The 19,432-nt window shown below is 35.3% G+C and overlaps 2 protein-coding genes across 2 annotated transcripts; both read right to left on the bottom strand.

Annotated features, from left to right (window-relative positions):
- Nucleotides 1–517: 517 nt before the first annotated feature.
- Nucleotides 518–7,164, bottom strand: LOC106439774 (protein CTR9 homolog). The gene is made up of 24 exons (XM_048776626.1): nt 6,921–7,164; nt 6,749–6,815; nt 6,468–6,662; nt 6,230–6,327; nt 5,821–5,874; nt 5,583–5,699; nt 5,423–5,486; nt 5,118–5,332; nt 4,787–4,874; nt 4,548–4,648; nt 4,373–4,465; nt 4,092–4,160; nt 3,914–4,006; nt 3,579–3,839; nt 3,350–3,430; nt 3,102–3,260; nt 2,892–2,987; nt 2,637–2,738; nt 2,453–2,560; nt 2,151–2,375; nt 1,608–1,874; nt 1,453–1,524; nt 979–1,308; nt 518–903 (listed from the first exon to the last, which is right to left on the bottom strand). The coding sequence occupies exons 1-24, from the start codon at nt 7,059–7,061 to the stop codon at nt 730–732; spliced, it is 3,270 nt and encodes a 1,089-aa protein (XP_048632583.1). The 5' UTR covers nt 7,062–7,164; the 3' UTR covers nt 518–729.
- Nucleotides 7,165–9,596: 2,432 nt separating this feature from the next.
- On the bottom strand, nt 9,597–11,144 carry LOC106439778 (vacuolar protein sorting-associated protein 2 homolog 1). Its single transcript, XM_013881290.3, has 5 exons — nt 10,906–11,144; nt 10,628–10,758; nt 10,356–10,460; nt 10,017–10,277; nt 9,597–9,895 (listed from the first exon to the last, which is right to left on the bottom strand). Exons 1-5 carry the CDS (start codon nt 10,943–10,945, stop codon nt 9,755–9,757), a joined length of 678 nt encoding a protein of 225 aa, XP_013736744.1. The 5' UTR covers nt 10,946–11,144; the 3' UTR covers nt 9,597–9,754.
- Between the last annotated feature and the right edge of the window lie 8,288 nt (nt 11,145–19,432).

Here is a 19,432-nt window from a genome sequence, read left to right as displayed (position 1 = left end):
ACGTGCTGATTTGTTTAGTTTGGTCCGCTTGAGGTGTGTTTTATTTTTCTTTTTCATTTGACTTTTTTTCGCCGTATGCTGAAAAGTTAAGTCTAAGAAGCAAAATCAAAGAGAAATCGCTAGACGCTTAGTTCGCTAAAGAGCTAGGTTGCTGCTGTACATTCTTGTGTTCCATTTTCTGAAGATCTTCGACTTGTTTTTATAGCTTCGTAGACTGACCTCTCGATTCTATACTCTTTTCATTTACCTTGTATTTATAGTAATAGATCGCTTATGTAAATCTTGGGTCTATCATGACATTTTAAAAAAATTCGTTTGTTTTCAAGATATTCAGAATTTGCTCATGCCTAACCGGCTTAAAAATCTCATAATACCAATATATTATGCTCGTAGTGTCTGTAAAATTTCTCATATTTCAGTTTATTTTTAACATTTACGATATTCAGATTTTTAATTGTAATAAAACGAATAACTTTCTTACGTATATTTTGTCTCCCTAAACTGGTGTCGAAACAAAAAAAGAAGTAACTTTCCATTTAACAATCACAATAATAATAAACAAGGCTCAACCCAAATAACCCAATATTTAAAACTGATCCTTGGCATGTGAATGCTATTTGTCCTCGCACTTATCACTCCTAGGAAAATTGAATAAAGACAACCAATGGAATCTTTATCACTAAAGTTACAAACACAGAGATCTGTTAAGTATGAAAGATCTCAACTGGTCTACTCCTCATCGTTCAAGTTAGCATCTTCTTCTTCTTCTTCCACATTGCTCTCTTCTTGCCTTCCTGGAGAATTCTCTTTCTGCGGGCTTGAATTTGGCTTACTCTCCATCAATTCACCTTCTTCATCTGATGACGAAAGTGCCCTTCTTCGTCTTGCAACTGAAGCAGGTACCTGCACCCAAGCAAAACCGACGTCAAAACATTGTCTTCGATTCCAACCGAAAAAAAGAACTGGCATTGTCATTACCCCATCATCATCATCAGCATCAGGATCTTCAAGCCCAGCAGCAGCAAGAAGATCATGAGCATCATCATCATCCACAGGCTCCTCAGCTTCTTGATTCTCCTCTTCCCTATTATAATTGGTGTTGGCGTCTTCATCTTCCACTTCATTATGATCATCCATAGTAGGTGCTTCTTCATCATCATCCTCATAATGTCGAGCCCTTGAGCTTTTGTCCTTCTTTCTTCTCTTCCCACCTTTCTTTCTTTTCCGCTCGCTCGGCCTACCTTCCCCATCATCATCTTCAGCTCTATCCTTACGCTTAGATCCATGTGTGTTGCTCTTCCATTGTTCCTTAAACATTCAAAATTAAAGAACAAAATCAGAATATCCTAAACGTCTAAAGAAGTAAGCCAAGTTCAAAGTATCAAACATCATGTTTTTCTTCTTCTCGAGACTACACATCTGCATTGTAATCAAAAGCAGGGGACCACACACCTTTATGCGTTGAATTTTTTCTTCTTCTTGCTTGAGTCGTCTCAGTTCGTCTTCCTGTTTTCTTTTCTCCAACTGTCAAAGAGAGAGAATCCATCAATGCATATCACAGCCTTGAAAATATCTTCAATATAGCTAACTTGCAAGTCTGCAGTTACCTGATATTTCCTATGCTCTTCAGCTTTACGGCGTGCTTCTTCTGCCAAGGCAGCCTGACGAGCAACTTCTAGTCTCTGCCGGTTCTGTAGCTCCTCGCGCTCAGCAGCTTCACGGTGAACTTTCGCTCCTTCTAAAAGGTGTGTGCAATACTGAACATGGGTTTGTATTTTCTTACTATCAAACCCATGAACCTGTAGGTCTGAAGCAGCAGACAACTGAGTGAACACGCGAACAGCGTTCTCTGCTTCTGTCACTGTTGAGCGCACCTGCATAGTCAATCAAGCAGATTCACTTGTCAGTTAAAAAGTCAATTATTCCCTATTCCACGAATTATTAGTGTAACTCAAACTAGGATTTCAAATCTTAGCCATTACTATACACATTGTAGAAGCATTCTAAAATCTGTTTATCTTCCCAAGTTCTACATAAACAAGCTCGTAGTCCTATCTATTCCCAAACGATGCATGCTGAAATCTGTTGATCGTCAAAGCATAAGAAACACAAGGGAAAATAGTACAAGAGATTATTTTTAGTATGACAACCTCATCAGCTGTTCTCTTCTTCTTTTGAAGTGTGGAAGATGATGATTTCTGCATAACAGCACCCAAATCAAATCTGAATGTGTAATTCGAAGGAGTCAAGTGAATGGCCCTTAACAGTGTCTTTTTGCACTCTTGCCAATGCTCAGCCTCGTAGTGGGTACGGGCCAAGTAAAGAAGAATTTGAGAGTCTGTGTTGTAAAAGAACTTCCGCAAGCAGTTTTGATACTGAAATGGAATAGAAGACATCAGCAAAACGTTGAAATTAAACCAAAAGGAGACGATACTATATAGAAATGACAAACCATTTTCACGGCTAAGGCAAAATTCCCTTGAGCGAAGTACACATGAGCCAGATTCACCCATACATCAGGCATCTGAAGAAACACACTTCCGCTTGCAGCTTCTTGAACCTAAAATATTGTCGAAGTTTCAGTGACTTGAAGAATCTAACTAGCCTAAGCATGAATGGTAAATGATCTAGCTGACCTGAGTAAAAATATCCTTGGCGATATCGAATTGTCCTTTCTCTGCTAGTATAATGCCAGAACCGTTGGCAGCGTACATGTTGGAACTATGTTGAGTCAGGACCTGTTAATCCCAACGACCAACAATGAGTAAAACTATTATCATTGACGCCCTATAAAAATATTATTGAAACGTCCACCACCCTCCACCAAAACACAATCAGGATTTATTTCCAAATTGGTAATAACGAGAAGAGAGAAGCGAAGAAAATTATACTTTAGTATAAAGTTCCTTGGCCTTCTCCAGATGTGTAGCTTCTAATTTTGGATTTCTTTTCTCATTGCGCATTGCTGCAAAGTAGTTCCAGTTTCCCTGCACCATTGCAAGAAGAAATTTTACGCCCAGCAAAAGATCTTGTAGAATAAGTGGGAACAACCAGAAACCATCTAAGGCCGTACCACACTAAATGGAAATAGAATAATATACCAGAGAAAGAATAGCGTATGAATCCTTCCCATCAGTCGCATCATTAGCAGCTCGAAGGGTTTCTTTTGCCTTAACCCAGTCATCATTTTTAAGCTCCAATTCACCAAGCAGAGACAAAGCATTTGGATTTTTATCGTCCACCTTCAGAGCTTCATTCACCTAAGAGGGGAACGTAGAAAACGCGGTCAGAAATAGAAAACAAGCTAATATATTAAAAAATGAATAGAATGTTGAAAATTGTAGAAGACCAGTTCAATAGCTAGAGGAAGGTTGTTCTGAGCTTTGGCAGTCGCAGCAAGCCTCAAATAAGCATCTATGTAGCCAGGATACTGCACGAAATAGATAGTCAGAGTAAGTCCACCGAAATCAAGAGAAGCAAAATCATCAAGCATTCAGAAAAAATTACGCGAGACATGGCAAGTATATCTTACAACCATAGAAACAAATAATACCACAAGAGAGTAAGAGTTATTATACCTTGAAAAGTATCAACCGATACAGAAAAGTCGCTGTTTCAGTTTTGTGTAACTGCTCAAGTAATCTAGCCATGTTAAACAAGGTTGTGACTTTGTTCCAAGGTACATCGACAGAGTGACCATTTTCAATCAGCCTATGGAAAATTCCAGTATCCTTGTACCCTTGAACAGATACACCTGTTTCCTCTAATTTTTCTTTTTCGTCAAGGAAGCTAATCCATATTCCATCTCCCAGAGCCTCCTTAAAATTGTCTAGCGCAGACTGAAACGACCAAGTGTATTGAAGACAATAGCCAAATTTTAAAAGAAACGAGCAGTAACAAAGGCATTACGAACCTCAAATTCTTCTTTCTCAAAATGTAAAGCACCAATGTCATTCAGGACTTCTATAGGCACTTCTTGCCCTCCCTTTTTCATGAGCGTCCGTGCCTGGGCGTTTTTTATGTTTTCAGACAATGCTCATGTACTTGAACAGGAGATACAATTATCAATACATACTTCAAATAAAACTAACCATTTTGAAGGCGTCAAGTGCAGCCCCAGTGTCAGATGATATCAGCAGCTCACCAAGGCCAACAAATGCCTACAAGATTTATGTAGAAAGTAAAGAAAGAAAATGCTTCAAAGCTTGGAAACAATTGCAATAGATAAAGATCCATAGCCCTACTGAATCTCGAGCAACATTTAAGATTTAAGAAGTTAGGAACTATGAATAAAATAACCGAAAAGGTGTTCTCAAGATCAAGTATCAACATTTTGAAAGATCAGGCTTTTGAATTATGAAACCAAACTGACCTGGGCATCACGTGGATCAAGTTTTGTGGCCTTCCGCATGTACTCAAGGGCCTTATCAGTTTTTCCAAGCTGAGTGTATAAGTGTCCGAGAGCCTAAATAAGGAAAAGAAATTTGAACATGAAGCATTTCAAATGAGAAAATAAAGGATGAAAGACCAATAAGAAAAAGCATGACCTTCAGAGTCTCGCAGTTGTCAGGGTAGACTTCTAATACTTTCTCAAAGTTGGATACTGATCCTTTGAGCTCCCCTAACTTTAGTTGTACTTGACCCAAACCTGCAACGTCAGCAAAAACAAAAACAAATGATCGACCTGAGTTAAACTAGAAACAGATAGTATGATCTTTGCTAACGACTCAGATGGTAAAATACAAAGAATGAAGGGAATTCAGTAGGGCAGGAAACAGGAATTTACCAAAGTAGGGAAACACAAACTCTTGTGGCTTATTGTTAGTTTCTTTGATGGCTGCCATATAGTACATCCCAGCCTTTTCATAGTCCCCCTAGAAGAAGAACATCATCGAACATCAGAAAGGTAGATTACACAAAGGAAACAAAATGATATATTCTCCTATATGTCAAATAAAATCGTTAAGCAAGCTTTTCTCTTTATCTTCCTCCATTTTCTTAACACTGGCAAGTTCAGAGCTTTTTCACCCTAACGTATACTAGGGTAGACCACATAGTTCCTGGCTAAACTTATCTTCAAGACAAGGTAGGCAAGATGATACAAAAAGATGTCAAACCTTGCTATGATATGACCGTGCTAAATTGTAAAAAGAATGCGACTTCGTTGGCCCATGAGTTGAGACAGCTAGTGCCGTTTCAGTCAGCTGCTCAACGAGAAAGTGCTGGCCGGTGAAAAAAAAGTGATTGGCTAAATAATTCAGGGCTGATGCGCAGTAGGGATAAATCTCAAACGCTTGCTGCATTTTCTCCATTCCTTTCCTCATTCCTAAAGCTACACACATGAAATGTCATCAGTAAAAGCCAAAAAGAAGTTTATTTAAAAGAATCTCTTCAGTAAGATTTAAAACTGAGTTATACTTACAATCATTTGCTTGTAAATCCATGATCCCAAGTGCCACAAGAGCTTCAACATTATCAGGATCTAGCTGTAGATATAGAATATGGTAAATAGCACTCTTTATTGAAGCTTTCAATAGGCTGTGTCATAAGAAAGTGAGATAAAACATCCCAGTCCTACTTGCCTGCAAAACGCGATCAAACGCTTGCCGTGCTTTATCTAGTTGTCCCAACTTATAACGACAAAGACCAATTCCCAGTCTCACAGCAGCAGGACAGCCGGGATGTAGTTGCAAGACCCTCTTAAGATAGTCAATGAATAAATGAAAAGATTATTAATTTGTTCCAAATATAGACCATATCAACTATAAATTCAAAATTTGCAAACAGAAATATATTAATTGATGATAAAAAAAAGCATACCTTGTACAGTTGCAATGACTCAGAAAAACGTCCACGGTGAAATTCCACAGAAGCCTGTATATGTGACAGGGTAAGTTATTGATATGCAAAGTAGTAGAGAATAAGCTAATACTCCACTGTAAGATCCGGAATCTGATATACCAGCTAACTCATAATGTTCGTTTCCTAGATACATATATGTATATGTGCTTCAAGAAACAAAGAAGACATTAATGTCTTAAACAGACATAACTGTACCTACAATTCTAAATCAAGACTTTCTCAAGCAACCAAAGTTATGCTCCAAGAAACATGACAACCATGATTGTTCTTCAAGAAACTAAGAAAAAAGTAAAAATCATATATAGAATCCAACAACCTACAACTCATTAGTTACGTAGCATAAAATGAAAATCATTACAGAATATACCTGACCCAGAAGAGCAGGAACGTCCTCAGAAGTGCCTAACCCAATCGTAAATGCCTGATATGCATTATCTATTTCACCCTTAGCCAGTAAGAGCTGACCTGTAAACCGAAAAATTAAATTATCTGTACAGGAGGATAAACGGGAAAACAAAGATTGGCTTCTAAAGACAACTTCAATGTTCATAGCTGTATCTAGTATCGAGCATGAGAAAATGAATAAGACAAGTGAGAGTGATTACCTTTGCCAACCCAAGTGGTAGGTTCACACATATTGATCCTGGAGGCTTTGTTGTAGTATTGAGTAGCCAAGATAAAATAATCTTCTTTTTCTTTGTGCTTAGTCTCGGTTTTACCAAGGTAGCAGTAATAGGCACCGAGAGCGTTCAAGATTGCTATCCTCTCGTACTTAACATCAGCATAGTACTCGTCAATATCTTATCAAGAAGAATAAAAATAATTATTGAGTATTTTTTCAAGTTAAAATCATAATCTGAATGATGGCAGCAGTATTATCATATACCAGAACTTGAGCCTTCCTCCAATATTTGACGGAACTGATCAATTTTCCCTTGCTTGAAGTACTCTCTCTTCACCAAGCCAAAATCAGAAAAATTAAATTAGAAGTTATTTATCAATCCATTTAATCTGAAGAGAGCTCGATATAATCCAGTAGAGTTGAAGAGAGAACGAACCGCGATGATGAGCCAGAGATCGAGAGGAGCTTGCTCGGCTTTGAGGATATCGAGGATATCGGAGGCGTCACGAGGGAGCTGGTCAAGAACAACCCTAACTTCTTCTTCTGAATTCTGAACGGGGATGTACACACTCGCCATTGGATTGCACGCCGCCCTGAAAGCGAACCCTAGATTTGGGATTCTCGTTCAGAGTCAATTTTGCACTGCTAATCTGTTGATATAGAAAGAGAAGAAGGATTAGTAGAAAATAACTCTAATTTTTTTATATTATTTATTTTTGATTTGAATTAAATATAAACAATTACCAAAAATATCAGATTCCTAATATCTTTACACTGATCAATTTTAAACTCATTTTTATTGAAAAGCAAAAGATATTTATAGCCCTAAATTAACTAATCTACGCTTAGATTTTAGAGTTGAAAAATAGAGTATAGTTTTTATAATGTAAAATTTATGATTATAACAAATACTTAAATAAATAAATAAAAAATATAATTATTTTTTTAAAAGTTACAAACATAATTTTTGATTTTCAAAAGGAAATTATGAAAAAACAAATAATTTTTTTTAAAAAAATCAAAGTATAATTCGAAAACATAAAAAAAATTATTTTTTATTAAATTATTTAAATAATTATTTATTATATATAGTGAACAATGGTATAAGAGTCTTTAGCCACTTAATGAATAATATATTTTTATAGATAAATAATTACATCAAAAAAGTGGTAAACATACAAAATTTCTCTTTTTTAATTGAACCGATTTTACTAAGATTATTTTAAAAATAACATTAAATAGACCACTCAATACTTTACTATACATATCATCAAATTCCAATATAAAAATGAATAAACATTAAACTCTTTCTTTTGATGTTTTGTCATTTAATGTATCAAAAAGAAAAACATGATTATTTTCTGGAAAGAAAAATTGGAAAATGAAGATGGAGCCGAAGGGATTCCTACAAATTTTACATATTTGTATATATAATGTTAAAGAATAGTTTGAGCAAAATTTGGTTGCATAATTTATTTATTTTTTTTTGCCGACAGATAATGATTTTGATTCTCTCGATTGAAGCTCTGAAAGAAAAGGTTATATTTTTAGTTCAGCCAATTTGAATTCGTTTGGGATGAACATAAATTTTAAAAATCTATAAAATGGCTGAATAAAACTGAACGTGAAATCATATTACATTTTTATAAACATAAAATCAAGTACGATGAAGTAAACAAAAAAAAATCAAACTCAATTTTTTAAACAACTACCACCATCAAATCAGTAAAATAAAAACAACTAGAAACATTATTTGTTATTTTCTGTAATGTTTATATTTTTATTAATTTGAAACATGTTCTTACACTTAGAAGAAAGAAAAACAAAAAAGAAGTTTTCTCTCTCATCTCTGTTCTCTCTCTCGTATCCTTCACGGAGAGGAGATTGAGAAAGCTTTGTTGTCAGTTTTTATGATGGTTTTCTTCGCCATCGTTCAAGCCTCTCACCGGCTTCGGTCTCATCCGACCGGTTTTGGTCTCCGGCATCGCATCTGTCATGATGGATGGTCGGCTTTGGTCTCCGGCGTTCTCACCTTCCTCTCCGGTGAAGAACGGCTGGCTCCTGTCTCCGCGTCGCACTTTTCTTTGTGTTGACGGCGGCTTCTCCTCGGGTTCATCCCGATTTTGTTTCAGTCTACGGTTCTTGTGGTTCCTCATTGCAATCGACTCTCTTCTAATCTCCTGTCGTCTGATCTTTCTCCCCTCGTCAGAGGTTGTCTCATCTTCGTGCTTTCCTTTATCTTTAAAGGTGACCGAACTGCATGCCGGAAAGTTGATGGTTGATTGGTCGATTGATGACGATTAGTTTCTTTTCCGAGCCGTAGACCTGCAAAGCGTCTGGGTTTCTGTGAAGGCTGCTCTCCGATGATGGAGCTCATGTGATTAAACCGCTGGCGTTATGGCTCTTCATTTTGCTAAAATTGTCCGACGGTCTCTTCTTTCTGATATCCTGTTTCCGGTGTGTCCGGTGGATCTTCGGGAAGTTGCTCCGGTGACGATTTTCTTGTCGTGAAGATCGGTGGCGTTTCAATTCTCGGACACGTGTCTCTCCATCGCTAACAATGTAACGCGTGGATGTGTTCGGGTTGACTCACCTTCTTCATTTTGGACTTTTTTATCTGGTTTTTTTTGGGCTTTCTTTTTAGCTGTGTTGGGTTTTTTTAGTTTGCCCTTGGTTGGGCCTCCTTGTATTTGCTGGTCTCTAGCCTTTGTGATTTTATAATACAAGATGACAAAAAAAAAAAAAAAAAAAAAAAAAAAAAAAAAAGAAGAAAGAAAAACAAAAATACAAATACATCATTGATTTTAAATTGCAAATGTATCATTATTTTAGGTATTTTATCTCCGGGTCATCACATAGTTATATATTCTTATTTAAACAATGATTTTTTGGTTAAAAGTTAGAAAGGAAATATGTCTCAACCAAAAGAGTTAATGAAAATCATATGGCTATGATCGAAGAAAAAAAACATTATCATACCGATTGAGATTAAACTTTCATTAATGTCAGTTTGTTAATATTGCTATCCTTATAGCCATATAAATTAGAATTGGTGATAACAGATATTTTTGTTTTTCCCCTGAGGGTCATACTAGAGCTGTGTCCAAAAGTATAAAGGGACAACAATGAGATTTATAAATCAGGGACCAAATTATGAAATTATTACAAACCCACCCTCAAATCGTAACCATATCTTTGGTTTGCCACATTTTCCTTTGAAGTTTAAAAGTAATAGGGTAACAGTAAATATACAGAAACCAAGAATGCCTCTCACATTTTTCGAAGGTTGTCCAACCTTGCCTGAAGATCACTATCTATTCCCCCACCGTCCTCAGCTCCGGCCGCCTCAGCTTGCACCACCTTGTTCTTTGCTGCTGGTGCTGCCACCGCACCAGAAGGAGCATTCACCAGCTGAAACACCAACAGACCAGTTCAATCAAGTTACGCATTTGCAGAAGCAGCCAGTTTCAGTTTCAATTCAGATTCAGTTTTGTTGATTGGATATCTTAAAAAAAAAGAAGAATGTGATTACCTCTTGGTTGATATCGATACCGATCTCGTCAAGGACTTGGCTAACAAGATCTTCAGTCTCTTCCTCTTCCTCATCTCCTTCCAGAGCATCATCAATAGCATCTCCCATCACCTCAGAGACCATCTCCATCTTCTCGTTCTGCCTCTCAAACTCTTGCATGATTTTCTGCAGAGAAGGCAGGTTCATCTGCCTGTTCATCTGCCCCATTGCTTTAGTCACACCTTTCATTGCCTCACCCATTGCTTGCGTTGATTTCAGAGTCTGAAATTAACACAAAACATTAGTTTTGGAAACGGAACTTTCGCAATAACCAAAGGCAAGAAGTAAAAGCATATATACCTGGATCCTGAGAGATACACCTTGGAGTTGAGATTTAAGCTTGTAAAACTTCTCAATCTGGTGTCGTGTTCTGATAAGGTCCTTTGCCATCACCTTCACAGCTCCCTGAGAGTACCAAAAATCAATTAAAGTCAAACTGTGAGTTAAACACAATCTATTCAATCAAACTTATAAAGCTCATTAAAAACTAAAAAGCATAATAAGCCAACCAAACACTTCATAACTCTAATGTACACAAGATATAGGTTAACATAAGAGAGACAAAAACAAACCATCTGTCCCTGCTTTGCTGTCTTTTTGATCTCGGTAATAAGCTTCTTCTCTTGTGTCTGAAGGCCTTGCCTCTCCCTCTCGATGTCTCTGATTGACTTATCAAGCATCCTCTTGTTCTCCCGCAGAAGTTCTGAAAACCCAAATTAAAACACCAAACGGAGGAGAACATGTCACAAAACAATAGATCAAATAACTGCGATGATGAAATCCCTAACAATTCAATTTTTTTTTTCTTTCACAGAAGCAATTCGAGAGGGATCTGAGGATTTGAAGAAACCTGCGGGAGTTTTTCGCTTTCCGAAGATGGAATTCATCATGATCCAAGACGAATCTCAAAACTTTGAAGGGAGATTATTCCAATTAGCAGAAGGAGACTTCGATCGGAGTTGAACAAAAAAAAAAAGTTTTGGTCAGGAAACGAAACGCGGAAAGTGATTCTCTTCTCCTTGAAGTTTTCTTATATTATCAACTATAGCTTTAAACCTTTCTCATTATTAACTTCGGATACATGTATATTTCGGAATAACCCCCTCATTAAGTATTCTTTTCTATTTATTTCCTGATAAAAATATTACTTTAATAAAAAGACCTAAGAGTGACCTCACTAGCAAAATCAACTGTTCCAAAAGACTCAAGAGAGAGAAAGTAAAAGCTCACCAGAGGGGGTCTGGCGGTCGGTCGGCGCGTGAGCATCCGGTCGCCGGAGCCCGTTTTTTTCAGATAAATTCAACAGGCCATTGTCTCTTCCTCGTCTTTTCCGGTTTCCGCCTATCTGAGTTCTGGTCAGCCACCAACCGGTGCGGTTATGGCCCTGGAGTCACGACGTGGTTGCGGAAAAGATAGCGCGGTTAAGATATTAGTAGTTCGAGTTATATCTCCGGAAGACGGAGATTCTCACAGATCAGTCGCCGTCGGTCTTTTGTCTCCGTAGCGGGGAAGCTTTTTCAGTTCCACCGTCGTCGGCTCTAGTCTCCGGAGGTGAAGGCTTACACAGCCTTGCGTTGCCGGCTTTCAACTCCTAGTCTTTTAGGGTTTAGTTTATTTCGCTTGTTTTTCTTTCTAAGTTTTAGTCTTGGTTCGGCTGATTGTGTTCTCGTCGGAGGAGAATGAAGCGCTCCGGCGGAAAGGGTGATGATGCATGCGATGCTTTCTCTTGGGTGTTTGCGGTGAACGGTGGTGGATGAGATCTCGCCACGGCGATCGATTTTCTCCGGTATTAGAGTCCCAAAGATGTTAGCGGTGAAGATTGGAGGAGCGATGGAGTTCCGGGTTGGTCGGGCGATCCGTAGGTTGGATCTCCGGCAATGACGAGAAACGGTGGTGACGCGATGACCTCGCGACATGTGTCTCCTTGACGTCGAGGATGGCAACACGTGTCCACGCAACAAAAAGTCCGATCTGCGAGGCAGCTGCAGTCAAGTCCGTGTTGAATCTAGGGTTTTCTCAAGTTGGGCCGTAGGGTTTGGGTCAATTGGATAACGAGTTTTTGTCCGGTTGGTTTTGGGCTTTAGCATATAATTTGTACTGTGCTTGGTCCGCTTCTTTTAATATTAAAAATATCTTGAGGGAAAAAAAGTGACCTCAATAGGATTTGTACTGGGCTTGGTCCGCTTCCTTTATTCGTATTTCAAAATTATGGAAAACTCAACATATTTTTAAAGATTTTTTGGATTAGTATATATGTATTTTGAGAACTTGAAAACTTCAGAGATTGGTGCATGCCGTTGAATGTGTATCCGTGATTGGTCGATAGCCCTAGATATGTATTTAAGGCTCTTGAATTAGACAAAACGAGTGTTTGCTCTTCAATTAGGGGATAAGTCTTCTTGCTTCATTAGAATTATCAAGTGCTCCCCAACTTGAATGAAGTCCTCTCTTACTACTATGGTGCCTGATATTGTGGTTGGTTCATGATACAAGCCTAGGTTGACAAATTCTTGGGGGATCTGGGTGGCAAAACTTGGTCGTCTTAACCAAAAGTGGATTCAAAGACTCGATCTAATCGGTTCAATGGATTCCGCTGGTGAACAATAATAAAGCGATTGATGAAGATGGAACTAAGTGTACCACGTAAGTTGTGTATAACTTTTGATAAAAACACACAATCAACTCTGGCCAAGAAGGTACTGGTCTCATCTAAGCAGAGAAGTTTCATTACAGCTGTTGTTTAAGTTCACAAAAAAAATAATTCAGTTTGTTTATTGATATTGAGTAAATATTACACAGCTGTAATGGAACCTTATATACAGTCAAGCAGCTGGTGCTTTCTAGGGTCTTTGAAGCAAATAATAACATAGAAAAAAATTAAAAAGCTAACTGGCGACGTCCATTTATTCAGAATCAAAGACGAGCTAAACCAAATGGAAATTCAAAAGAAACAAGGAATAAAAACCATTAGTGAACATTGTATTCAAATACTTACCTTTTGGCTGAGATTAGGAAGGTGTCTAGTCTAGGTGCATATGTTCCTTGGTTTTTTGCTTTCCGTTCTTGTTGTTCGATAGAAGAAATGATAAACAATTGGAGCTTTGGATATAAGAAGTCGTGTGGGCTGAACTCATGAATATATTAAACCCAGCACCCAAAACCTTAACTTACGAGGCTCCTTAGATATCCTACTATATAAAAGAAGCTAAATCATTGCTTCCTAAGCCTATCCACATGTGCACAAATATTCAGGACCAATCAATATGCCAGGTCATCACGAAGTGGGCTTGCAATTAAAAAAAAAATTCAACAACTCGCACCCCATTAGACCCATCTCCTAGCCCACTCCCGAGCCACTCTCTTATAAGCATAATCCCGTATTCTAAACATCCCGTGTTAAATTTTTTAAAATACTCATATCTTAGAAATAGTTTAGAAAATATATTTATATAAATATTTTTTCTTGAATAATATTTAATTATAATTTTTTGTATCTTTTTTAAATTTTATAATAAAAATATTATTTTCAGATAGCAACAAAATATATATAAGAATTATCTTATTTTTAAATTTTTTTAATAATTTTAATATATTATTTTAGAATCAAATATTTAAAATTAATATAACATATAAATTTTATATGATTAAAATAAAATTCATTTTTAATTATATATAAAATTCATTAAGGGTATTGTTTTAATTAACACATTAGCGAATCAGTTAGAAATTAATAATAAATCAATAACCTATCTAAAAGTCTAAAACCTAATAAAATATGACAAATAAGAAAAACTAACTAAATTTTAATATAAAATAGAAATTTAATAGTATTAAAATAAAATTCATTTTTAATATATATATATATATTAATTAAGGGTATTTTTAAATTAATAAATTAGTGACTTAGCTAAAAATAAATAATAAATCAATAATTTAGCTAAAGCCTAATAAAAACATGACAAATAAGCAAATTTACTAAAATTATGGATAATATAAAATATGATTGATTCTTTAATACAAAATTAAAATAAGAGTTTTGTTAAATAAAACATAAGTTTGTGTATCGGTGTTACAAAAAAAAATCATTAATAGTGTCGTAGGAATTATATCTTTCCCATTAGCGAATAAAATTGAAGCAGAGTGTTGGAGGATAGCTCAACGTATAGACGAGATTATGGAGATTGATATGGGAGTTGAGGTAACGGACACAACTGTTCCTCCGTAAAGAAACGCTCCTGCTAGACATCCTGGATAAATGAAAGAGACATATCTTGACTTGGCTTTGTGTTAATGGATGGTGACTTTCCAATGCTGTTTGGAGCAAGGGCCAATATACACGCACCAAATCACCACTGCAAAAGCTGAAGGTTTACTATGAGCAATGCAAGTGATACTGAAGTTTGGACACAAAGAGATGGTCTTTCAATCGACTGTGAACAACTGGTTATACTCATTCAAAAGGAGGAAGATTAGCCTGCATTGGACTCAGAGCTCGACGAAATACAGGCTGTATCCAAAGAATTTTCTGAACTTTCTATTGCCTATATTCCTAGATCTTTAAAATTCCGTACGAATAGCCTAGCAAAAGGTGTCCGATCACGCGCATCTCGATCATCTTTTGTAAACCCTTTTGCACCAAGTTGGCTAGCCCCACAAGCTAGCGTGAGGGTGCCAAAAAAGAGAATAAAGTTGAAAGTGAAACTAAATATCCCAATGAACAAATTTATCAGAAGTCCATATTTATGTGGATGTCTATATGGGACAAACAATTTTTTTAGACAATTATAGAATATAGTCACGAAAATCAATCCTAAAATATATAATTTAAAAAAAATATTTAAACAAACCATCAAAATTTTCAATATTACACCAAATAAGAATATAAAGACCAACTATATTCTCTTCGTGTATAATGTGTTGTGGTAAGATTCAAAAAAATTAACTTACTTTACAGTAAGGAAAAATTAGATATTTAATTCCAAATTTACAGTAAAAACATAACATTTTATAAAACTAAACAATTGATATAATAGTACAAAAATATGAAAAAAAATCAAAATACTATCCGCGCGTAGCGCGGACAAGGACCTAGTTTAGTTAGTGAATGGTCACACAAAAGATTGTGGAAATCTCTTGATAAATTGGTTTTGATATGAGGAGTCACACCAAAGATCGACTCTTCACAATGAAAACATTAGAATCACTCTAGAAAACATAAGGTTTAAAATTAGAAAAAGAATTGGTTTTATTCCTAGTACCTAGGACGATTTATATAGAGCTGCAAATGTAAGAATCGAGATGGACCGTTATGTCGAAATGAACCTTCAGGATCAAGATGGACCGACGGATCGTGATGAATTTTGGGGGTGGGTCGTGATGGACCTTCGGGATCGAATATGATAAAGTGACTGAGTAGTAGGAAAATGGGCTAGTAGTGAGAAATGGCGAAGTACGGAATGATTTGAAATGGCATGATAAGTTGCTGGTATGAAATTCATTGCTGGATGTTATATATGTTACTGGTTCGTGTGGGCGGTTTTGAGCTCTCTGACCGAGTATTTTTGTATACTCATTCTCCTTCTGTGATTCATGTGAGGAATAGTGCTGTGGACCCGACTGTGGGACTATGAATGCCATCGGGACTAGATATCTATAAACTTGGAGGATTTGGGAGCTTTACAAAACTTATTCACGTTGTTGAAAAAAAAAACAAAACTTATTCATATTGTATACGGTCATTTAACTTGGTCTTAGTAATAAAGTTGTAGCGTTTATTATGTCTGGGAACAAAAAAGACATACACACATAAAAATGATCAAAATAAGTTTTACTAAAATGATAAAAAAAAAATTATACCCTTATTTTATATATATATATATATAAATATTAAAATAAAATATATATTTTTTATTTTCTAAAAACTATATTCGAAACTTTAACCGAACTTTTGTTTTTGATCTTTCTTTCTGAACTTTTTTTTCTTTTCTTGAAACATTTTCTCTTAAACTTTTCTTTTCAAATATATATTTGAAATTGTTACTTTAAATTGTATATTCTAAATCTTAAATTCTAAATTCCAACCCTTTTTCTAAAATCTAAACCCTAAGTTTATATAGTTTATACTATTAACTAATTCTAAAAGTGTATATTTTACCTCTTTAATGAAACTAATTTTGGTCATTTTGACTCTTGAAACCTATTTTGTAATAAAAACTTTTTAGTGCTATAGTTCTATTTTCTTATGTTTGCTTGATAAAAGTTTATTTCAGTTTTACTAAGATCAATAAAACATTATTTTGATTTCATTGATCGTTTGCCTCTTGTTTCTATGGTATTACAAAGACCCCGACATTATTTACTCTAATAATATTTGATAGATTACTTATTCGAAGTTACTAACTAAACTAACAAGTAACAAATAATATATTAAAAATAGCGACTGAAATGTATGATGTAACACCGCAAAAGTTGCCATATTGATGTAAATTAAGTTTCCTTTGTATACAAAAAATATTATCATATTCTTCTCCATATAAAATATTGTTACGTGGTTTAGAGGCTATTTTGCCTTTCCAGCTTTTCCTTGGAATGCCGTTAAGTTCGTTACTTTGCCACCACTGATGCTCTAAGTCTCTGCTTTATACATCAAAATGTATTCGTTTTTAGCAGCAAACACAATAATTTTAGTTTAAATATTTTAGATTCTCATCCACATGAATGTGTATCGAGATTCGAAAGTCAGAGGGGCGTGTTTTCAACTGTTTCACGAACACAAATAGGATTAAATACAATAAACTAAAAATACGATTTCGCACGCTCATTTATTTAACATATTGACTCTCTTGACTTAACACGACTACTCGATCGTCTTTTAAGAAAGTAGACATGTAATTAAGTCCAGCTTCGTTTCAGGAAGATTGGATATAAACTGACCGAATAATGGACCGACCATTTAAAACAGACACATGGGTGCTACTCGGTAAAATAATCTTATTTTGGCTGTTCCAGCTTATATACAGGTATGAAGAAATATGGAGATATCAAGGGTAGTTCATTAAAGTTTTTATCTTTTTCATTGTTCTAAACTTGCGATTTACGGAGAGATAAAGGCAGTGACGGAGCCAGACAATGGTTTCACCAGGGATAATACAAAATTTGACCTAAATTTATAGGGGGCATTAGAAGAAATTTGATCGCATAAACCATAGATATTTTAAATAATCAATGGAAATTCAAAAAATTTCAATATTTCATAGGGGACAGCTGCCCTCCTTCTTCATGCTCTCCCTCCGCCACTGGATATAGGACGCCCAAAGAAAATTATTTCAAAAGTAATTTGCGGTCTATTTTTATACAATATGGAGTTTAAACCATAATACGATCCTCTTTAGAAACAGTTTTCCATCAAAAGAAGTACTCACACACATATATTAAACGTAACCAAAATAAAGCAATAGTAAACATTTTTAGTGAGATTAAAATTCATAATTGCAATCTTTATGATGAAAAGAGATTAATTACTTTTCTCAAAAAAACAATAGTGACAAAAACTATAACAGCTAGAAAAATAATATAAAGAACTTTTATAGTTTAAAGTTTTGCGGTCGCTCAGTTAGATATACCATATATAAATTATATTGTTTCTTTTTTTCTTAGATGTAAATATTTTATGACTTTCGTATATATTTATGTAAAGAACGTTCGTAAAATTTTGAGAGTAAATAAAAAAAAAATCTCCAAATCATTTATGGTATCCGTCGATATTCGATTGATGATTGATGTTTGATGTTTGAATGATAATGAATTTCTTGAGACTGGAAGACAAGAAGAAAGACTGAGGTGCGAATGACGCTCCTGGTTTTAACAGAAAAGGAATTAAAGGAATCGTTCCTTTCGAAAATAATGATAAGACACGACGATAAGGTTATGAGGTTTACTGCGCTCCTATTGCTCTAAGTATATGGACACGATGTTAGATCCTACTATCAAATATCAAGTATACATATATATATATCCAGATTGGCGCCTTGGCGGCATGGAAGTATAGAAGAGACAATAGATCGAAGGTGGTTTATGGATCGAAGGTAGTTCATGGGTGTAAACTGTAAAGCCAGGTGACGATTATAGAAAATTGATGTTACACATGTTGGACAGGTGTTGCACACAATAATCTCATATTGATCCAAAAGCTTTAATAGGACTGACAAAGATCAATCAGAAAAAAAAAACCAGTGCTCATACTAGAAGCTCAGAAATTTGAAAACATCATTTGAAACAATTTTTTTTAAACATCACTTAAAATGAAATAGTGGAAATATAATTTTTATTTGGCAATGGAAATATTATATTTTTTTCGTTATTATGTATGCTAACACTTCGTTAATGCATGATTAAACCATGTCGGTGACAGAGATGAAGGCAAAAGCTCGTGATGTTGTTGTTGCCACAAACGACATCTCGAAGAAGACCTAACACCCAATGATAAATGACATGATCAATCTGTCTCTATCCAAGTTGCTATTCTTGTCTTGAAGGCGGCCTCATCATACACTCCACATGTATTCTTCCGATAATTGACTACATTTTCTTTATTATGAAGATGAATATTTCACATGGAGGAGTGTGCATCCCCTAAATATTGAACTTACAAAATCGACTTGTATAAAACAAGAAGTAAGTGGATCATAAATTATGGTGGGTCAACGGTATGATAGTATGTCATTACTCTTAATATATTCAAGTACTTCGGTAGGGTTTTTCACAAACGCTCTTATCTTCTTTATAGCTAGCTAGCTAGTGGGTAACTGAAAATTGTTGATCTTTAAAATTTTTAACTTAATCTGTTTCATTAAGAATTATTTAAAAGTTGTATACATATGTCAAGAACAAATAGATAACTAAACATATAAGATCCTTCTAATTACTAAACACCAAACTATTGATGACTACATTTGAAAACATAACGTAAATTACATAAAGTTCTTCAAAACATCAAAAACATAGAATTGGGCAATGAACAATTGAACATGACGAGGGATGAAAAATAGCGAGGCTTTTGAAAACAGAAAATGAAATAACCCAACCAAGAAAATAAAAATGGAATGGAATGGCTGTATCTACAAATTCCTTGTTCAGCTGCGCATTCGACTCAGGTTTTTAATCATTCAGTTAGAATTTAACTTTGTGGCACTAAGAAAAGTATGTTACAAAAGTGTATTGAGTGTGCTAGAGAATGTTTTGTCAACACCTTCTACCTTTTAACTCGTTTTTATAGTTCAAAATCATATTTAACGCTTTTATCTACTCCAGTTTTGGCTTCATCAGTTTTTTTTTTTTTTTTTTTTTGCTAAGAATGCTAATATCATAATAATGATGTT

This window comes from Brassica napus, chromosome A3 (genome assembly GCF_020379485.1).
Source record: "Brassica napus cultivar Da-Ae chromosome A3, Da-Ae, whole genome shotgun sequence".
NCBI classification, from domain to species: Eukaryota; Viridiplantae; Streptophyta; class Magnoliopsida; order Brassicales; family Brassicaceae; genus Brassica; species Brassica napus.
The sequence above is the reverse complement of the archived record's forward strand: the minus strand, read 5'-3'. Positions and strand labels throughout refer to the sequence as shown.